Source organism: Scomber japonicus, chromosome 1 (genome assembly GCF_027409825.1).
Source record: "Scomber japonicus isolate fScoJap1 chromosome 1, fScoJap1.pri, whole genome shotgun sequence".
Classification (NCBI taxonomy): domain Eukaryota; kingdom Metazoa; phylum Chordata; class Actinopteri; order Scombriformes; family Scombridae; genus Scomber; species Scomber japonicus.
The window spans coordinates 14153189-14161010 of NC_070578.1; the positions used below are offsets into that span (position 1 = coordinate 14153189).

Sequence of the window (7822 nt, forward strand, 5' to 3'; positions counted from 1 at the left end):
ACTGTAAACTATTTAGGGGCTTGTGTCAAGGTTCTTCAAACAACAAGGTTCTTCAATGCACTTAGATCATTGATATCATCCTAAGCATGAATGACATAACTACTAAAATATATGTTCATTATCCTCCAATATATATATACTAGAGCATATTTTTTGGCAAAAAATACGTAAATGGAAATGTGGTGAATAGCTGCAATTTTATACCAATCACTCTCCAAACAAAATAGGAAAAGAATAAGAAGTTAAAAACGTTAAAAAGAAACTGGATGTCAACTGTTTCAATATCCCAGCTTGGTGGGAGGAGTGACTGAGCAATGATCAGCCATTCTCCCACCAACTGTCCTTGAGGTGTCTTTGAGCAGTAGAGTTGAGTAGAGCTGCTGAACACCCAACAAGTCTCCATACTAGGTAGCTACTCTGAATGACCAACTATGTAAATGTTGTTCAGATACAAAACAATGTACACCTGTGGTATTTGTTGCTACAGTATGACTAAGTATTTACTTTGATTCATGTGGACCCCAATAAATGTGGTGTTTAGGCAAAGACTGATGCATGATGATGGTGATGAATATGATGATGATGGTGACGGATTGATGCAGACAGATGGAGAGTATAAAAAAGAAAAAAGTAGGAAATAGAATGGACTACCATAAATGCAGACTACAATCTGTGAAGGATGAATGAAGGTAATCTGTACATGTTGGAGCTCTTTATTTCATACTAAAACCATTAGCGCCTCTGTGTGGTCAAACAGTCACACAGCAAGAGGCAAGTTGTCTTCTGCATAGTCTGCATTTTACAACATTTTATAAAAGATCACACCATAGACATATATGTCTGTACAAAACTGTCACATTCCTAATAAACTAGAACTGAGTACAGTAAATGGGTCAGATACTTCCCTAGCTTTTTTTTTTGTTCTTGGTGTTGGTATTTAAACTGATTTAATCTATTTGTGATGTAAATCAGATCATTTCAGTGTAAGGTAGACATGTCAACAGGAAGCTTCAAGTACATCAAAGAGGCAGCTTCATGTAAGTTCAAATTGGATGTTCTCCATCTCTATTTAAAGCCAGTGCAAGACATGCAATAATACTGTTTTATATTGTAATACAGACAGATTTCCTGTCAACATTACAACATTATTTCTTCTTCATAGTGCAATCACTGACAAACTGCATAGAAATATGATGAAATTATGCTGAGGTCACAGAAAGTAGATTTGTTTAAAATAAAGTTACACTTTTACGTTGGCTCTTTGGTTTACCTTTGAATTAGAAATGCAACAAAAAAATAAAATAACATTACATCCTACTAAATGTTTATGACAATTTTAACAGTGCCTAAGGAATCTAATTATTTAGTGTTCATTACAGCACAAGTTGTTGCATATATATTTTTCTATTCTTTAAGAAAAACAAAATTAAATGTTTTCTGTTGTAAACATTGCTAGAACTTCAGTAACACAAAGATAAAGCCACTAAAATAATATACTTTCGAAACTAGTTTCATTTCACTTTCCAAAACAGAAAACTTGAACTTTACATATGAAATAATATAAAATGCCCTCAACAGTAATAAAGGTGTTCAGATATTTGTTTGCCAAATTATGAAACTGAAGTAAGTTAAACCTGAATATCTCAAAATATGCAAATGTAGCTTCTCTGAGTCATTAATAAATATACTGACAACAATTTTAAAACTGAATATTCAACAGTATTGTGAGAGATGGGAAGATTTTCCTAACCCCAATTTTGGCATAACTGTCACATATTTGTGACACCTCTATCCTGAAGAGGCTACATCTGGTTTTCATTATATTGTGGGCTGGAGTACTGATCCTGCATGGCTCCAGCAGCTGCCCCCATGGCAGCCTGCTGGGCTGCTGCCTGTACATGAGGGTTCTTCCAGGCTCCTGTGGTCCATTCCTCCTGGGCTTTGGTCATGCTGCCCTCACTCCCACGGTAGAAATTGTGGATCTGCGGGCAAGGTGTGGTTCACAAGTACAGTATTATAAATAAGCCATCATGGGTGGAAAGTATGTGGATTAGGTTACAGCAGTTGATGTCTTATGCAGTTTTACTGTTCTACTGTACTTCATAAAGAGCCCTGTATAATTGTACTAATGTGTTTAGTTTTTTTACATACCTCAAAGGATTACACGAATTTGGGGCATTTACAGTAATAAACATGTCAAATTCTGGATTTAAAAAGGCCCACTACATTATTCTCCATGACATCAAACTGACAATAAATAATAATTATTGTTATGAGAAATAATTGCACTTGTGGAATGAATCTAAAATTCCTGTACATTGCAGAGTGCACCATTCAAATTCTTACCTTTGTGAGGGCAAGAAAGGACAATGTTGCCACTGCAGTGAACATGACAGTAGGGACCAGCATGATCAGTGCTATGAAAATGTTATAACTGAAGAAGGAGATGGTAGCCAGCCAACCACTAAAAAAGACAAAAATCACACAATTTGCTCAAAAACTGGCTAGTCTTAAACTTTTGTTATCACATTGAACGCAGCATTGCCCATTATTATGTGTCAATGGATCAGGCATTCTTTAAACTGATACTACCACCAAACATCTGGAAATGAAATACTAATAATTTTTTATACTTTAAGTGCTGCAGATTAAATTATAAAAGTTTTATAGCTCATACATGGATATCCAATTGCACATGGTGACATTTATAAACTTTATGGAGGCTGTCATAATATTAATTTCTGATCATTAGCCTGAGTCAGGTGACATTTTGAGGGTCCCTTTAACGACCTCTCAAAGTCTAATAACAGGTCTATCATAAAAGTTATATGAGGGCAATTTCTGATGGTCCATCACTGTCATATTAATGAAAGTAGCGAATGAGGTCTTTAAAAAATACAATCTTATCTTATTGCTTGAGCTCAAAATGTTTAATTCAAAGACAGGTTTTATAGCCTTATTAAAACACTTTTATGCAACTTTTGTTGCATGACACATATGAATCACTTCTCAACTGTGGAGAATATCCATGCACTTTATCAAAGACTCATGTATTTGAGTTGTACTAGACTGACTCTCAGTATGAGAGTTTGTGTGCCTTAGTGTGATGCCTCTTAATTGACAGGTTCTTGTCCTCATTTACATTTGCAAGTACATTTTTGAACATGACTGATTACAATTAGATATAGATTTACCAGACAATAAGTCGCCCTTGACATAACTGACACTAAAGCTTTCCAAGCTACACTTGGAGAGACGAATTCTTCAAATTCATTATTTTTGGAAGAACATTAGTAAGAGTAAGAAAAAAGAATACATTATGTGGATAAAAGACTGTTGAACATATAATTAAATTACATGTGTTACCATAAAATGTTATGTATTCTGAATATTATGACTTAAAAATTTAAGCAATTTAAAAAAAATAAAACTACTTTTCGAATGTACTTTTAATCTCTGACTCTTACCATACTCCCCATCCAGGGATGCCAATGCTTTGGATGATGCTGATGCCGACTTGGGCCATGAACACAAAAAAGAACAACATGAAGTTGAAAGAGCTGTCATTCCTGAGAAAAAAAAAGAAAAGAAAAAAAGAAGACAAAATATTTACACTTCCATGCTGACTTTATCACAGTAACACTTTACAGTAAGGATACATTAATTAACATTAGTTAATGTAGTGATAACAACAGGCCGTCTTTATTTAGCAGCACTTGTGCTACTCCTATGTGCCCATTTGTGGGGCAATGAAGGCTCAACTGTCTTCTAAAACATAGATGGTTTCTACCTCTTCCAAGGAGGTGATACTGTATGTGTTTCTACCGGCTGATGCCCAGATCATCATCTAATGTTAATTCAAAAAAGAAAAGATGTATAAAAACAAAAAAGATCAGTGTAGATGAACTACAATAAGCCAAACATATTCTCTCTGTCACTCAGCATGACTTGTTAACATATTATGCATTATGGTTTATAATACACAATTCTGGTGACAGTTGAGCTACTGTTGCATCTCTGACAAAAACTATATTTTGAATGTCAGTAAATTGGACTTACTTGAAGGCCTTGTAGATAGGCCTGAACCAACAGACGTAAGAGCAGGGAGTGAACATGAGGAGCCATATGAGAGCCAGTCCAAAGTTGGTCACCCCACCTCCTCCAAACATCCAAGCAAAGCAGCCAATGAGATTCACAGCGAGCGTTATACCATTCACTGCAAGACCACAACAAATGTATATGTCACTGATGCACAAAATCATATATCCACTTGGTACACACACATGCACATGCAGAAAAGAGTTTGAAAAAATGGAAGGTTGATATCAAGACAGCCAGTGTGTAATATGAAATACATAATATAATAGACTCAGAAAATGGCCTATGTTCCCTGAATAGCCTTTTTTGCAGATGTCCTTTCTATTAATTTTCAGTGATGTTTTGAAACACCTAAATTGCATTTGCTTGGAGCTCCGTGTCCTATTTTTCTTTTCTAAACTAGCAAAGAAGGCCAATCAGTTTGGAATTTTGGTCTATAGGAAAATTGCAGAGTGCTATTCAAGAGAATTATGAAGCCGAACATTATAGCCATTACGGAATACAGTTACGTACACAACAATATACACAACCCCCCCCCCCCCCCCCCCCCCAAAAAAGACAAAAAACAGCGATCTGCATGCCATAACACCACAATACGACATAAGGAAAATGGAAAATGCATGAAAAAATTGCAGAAACTTGATGTAAAGTACTAAAATAGCACAATAATAGCACAATAAAAACAGATTAGGACATTCAATACCTGCTTATGTTTATTGTTACAAAAAAGAAGAGGTCTGCAGAAAGAAAAGAGATTAGCTGCATTGAAACATAGTTCAGAATAATAAATACAATCCTCCTGCTGGGTACAAATAATTATTCCAGCTTCCAGCTACAGTTTTCAGCTTTGTCGACTTTGCACTGTAAACATAATAAAGCAAAACCAACAGAACTTATAAGCACTGCAGCTTCTTCTATGAAGTGTCATCACAATTCTAGTCAAAATCAGACTGTGCTCTGCAGCAGGGACATTGGGGTGAAGATGCACTTCTGCATGTGCCTTATTTGACCCAAATCCATTGTTATTCTTGCTGCAATCATTCTTCTTGCAGATGAAATTGTTAAAATAACTGCATGGTGCTTGTTCGATGGTGGGTTTGCTTTGGCATATTTGTTCATGTGGAACTTGCCTTGAGAAAGACAAAGTGTGGTCAAAATGTCAGTTTTTACATTAAAATCACTCGAGATAGTGAGCAGACATCACTTCTTTTCAATAGTTGTTCATTTGAACATAGTTTTAACATTTTATTAATCTCACTTTGTTTGCACAAATGAATAATGAAACCACAAAAATGAGTTAACCCCTCCACTGACAGTTGATTGTTCACTGTCAAATCACTTGGTCTTCTTAAGCATTCCACTAACCCATCATGAAGCACTCTTGCATCAACATCCCACCTTCCAATTAGTCCTCATTGTTTTTATATTGTTTTACTTTTAATTATATTATTGTTGTTTTCTTCTGCCAAACACTAACAATGTCATAGTGTCTATGTCCATGTTGCAGCAGCGTAGAGCTTGTTCTTGCACCTCTCCCTGCCCTTTGCTTCCTTGTATTCCGTCATGGACGAGTAGGGAGCTTCAGAGCGGAGCAATATCACAAACATCATTGTGCTGCTTGTTTATAGCACAATAAACTTAGATGAAAGTGCTTCTGGCACAAAATTGTTTAACACAATTCCAATGGTAACAACTCATCTCAAAGCAAGGCCATCTGGTCAGCACTGTGACTCATTAGCAAATAAACCAGTCAATATATCACAGCCACAGTCAATAAACAAAATCTTTTGGATGACCTATTTCAAAAAGACCCTTGTAAACTATTTCCTTTCTGTTAGCTCTTATTATGAGCTAACCACTGGAGGAGATGTTCATGGGACACCCAGGAAAATTCAGATCATTTGTAAAACATCCTTTGAGGTCACCTGCTGTTCTATCACAAAAGATAAAAGCCTGTTTGAAGTTTCATAGTTTAAATGTAAGCTCCAAACTTTAGAAACTTAATATAGGACCATCCTTATTTAGTATCTATAATTGATGTGTATATATAATAAGTGCATTTAAGAGCTGTTTATCACATGGCACTCTAATAGCCTAACAATGCAACATCACATTTAGCCACTCACACATCCACAGGTGGTACATTTTCTTGCACATGCTGCGGTGCTGTTCAGGGATCTCATCAAAGTCCTGGTAGAAGCATGGCTTGAGTGGAATGAATTCAGGCAGTGGGGGGAAGTTAGGCTCTGCAACACATATTGTATAACAGTTACACATTGCATGCTGAATAAAAAGCTTTCCTAGTGTATGAGTAAACTTATATTATTACTGACCAGCCATATCGATATAATGTCGAGTTTGCTGTTCAGATTTTCTTCTTCCTGGGTCTCTTGAGCCTGATTAAAAAAGAAGAAACTACAAGTTAGGCCACAAGTTATTTCCACAGTCTTTGTATGTGCGTCTTATTTCTTATGGGGGCAGGTCTTTATTAAATTATTGGCAAATCAACATACTTTACGGACAACATTCGTTTAACAGAGGGGGCTAAGCTAGGCGTGGCTATTAAGACGTCCTGCCGGGGGATTTAGCTAATGTATGAGCCCTCCAGCCACGTCTCAACGGTGGTAATAAGATTTTAATGACTGAATCCTTCCGGTTTCAACGAAATCAAAAGAAAGTGCCAACACACCCCAGGAGAGCAGACACGCATGCTGGCTGCAATCACTTAAAAGCTTCACTCCACTGGAGGAAAATGACCCAGCAATACTGTCTGTATGCAAGGCAGCAGACAGTTATTTAGACATAGAGCTGGCCATCATAGTCAGGAATTACGGATTTCACAGTAAACATAATCTGCTTACCTCCTCCAGAGAGCAGCGGCTTCTCTGTATGCACAACACAGTTTCCAGTGGAGGCTTCAAATGCGCGTTGAATGGAGTATAAGTGACTATCAAGTGAAACTATCAAGCAAACTATCACACTATTACTACCATAAATACTTTCTTCTGTACTGTATGACCATGGAAGGTAAATCCGGACTATCCCAGCCTTCGACCAATCAGGGTCCTTGAATTTGCTGTCACTTTGATCCAGACCAATAGGCAGATTACTAATCCTTGACGTTGTATTGATGATCCAATCACTGCTGGGCTCTCTGTCCATGGTCCTGAACCACAGAGGTAAACAGTGTAGAGTTTAACTACCAGCCATCAGCCTCATCTGTCACTCACAATAACCACTTTACACACATATTTACAGTACATCTGACATGTGTGAAGCAGTCACACAGATACATGCACAGCTCTTGGTTGTTTTACATTTTTATATTTCTCTTTAGAATATATTTTATTTAGCAAAGTGTAAGATAGCTATAATAATGACATGAACAAAGTATTTCTAAAATAAAATAAAAACTTCAAACAAATTCAAAATTGAAATCTGTTAACCAACAGAATGTAATAAGATATACAATGTGAACTATAATATTGACTGTACTAAGGAAACATGGACTGCACGGTGGACAAAGAAATTAAGTGTATAAAATAACGAAGGTGACAAGAGCAAAAATTAAATTTGATGTGTGTAATAAATTAAATGATTTAACAGTGGAGATCGAATGCAGTGTTCAGTTTGATGAAATATATGAAGGTGACAGGTGCAGGGTTTAAACGAGGGTTATGATGTCCAAATGATGTTAAAATGACATAGTAGGTTATATATTCAG

The 7822-nt window shown here is 36.4% G+C and overlaps 1 protein-coding gene across 1 annotated transcript; it reads right to left on the reverse strand.

Moving 5' to 3' along the window:
- Nucleotides 1–1802: 1802 nt before the first annotated feature.
- Nucleotides 1803–6375, reverse strand: scamp5b (secretory carrier membrane protein 5b). Its single transcript, XM_053316257.1, has 5 exons — nucleotides 6225–6375; nucleotides 4060–4216; nucleotides 3468–3569; nucleotides 2347–2464; nucleotides 1803–1982 (listed from the first exon to the last, which is right to left on the reverse strand). Exons 1-5 carry the CDS (start codon nucleotides 6373–6375, stop codon nucleotides 1803–1805), a joined length of 708 nt encoding a protein of 235 aa, XP_053172232.1.
- Nucleotides 6376–7822: the final 1447 nt, after the last annotated feature.

What these genes read in the sequence shown, in the direction of transcription:
- scamp5b (XM_053316257.1), bottom strand. Translation starts at nt 6,375, where the DNA reads ATGTGTAACTGTTATACAATATGTGTTGCAGAGCCTAACTTCCCCCCA. An exon ending in CCTATCTACAAGGCCTTCAA is followed by an intron (nt 3,570 to 4,059) that starts GTAAGTCCAATT and finishes TTTTTTTCTCAG; the next exon opens with GAATGACAGCTCTTTCAACT. An exon ending in ATCCCTGGATGGGGAGTATG is followed by an intron (nt 2,465 to 3,467) that starts GTAAGAGTCAGA and finishes TGTCTTTTTTAG; the next exon opens with TGGTTGGCTGGCTACCATCT.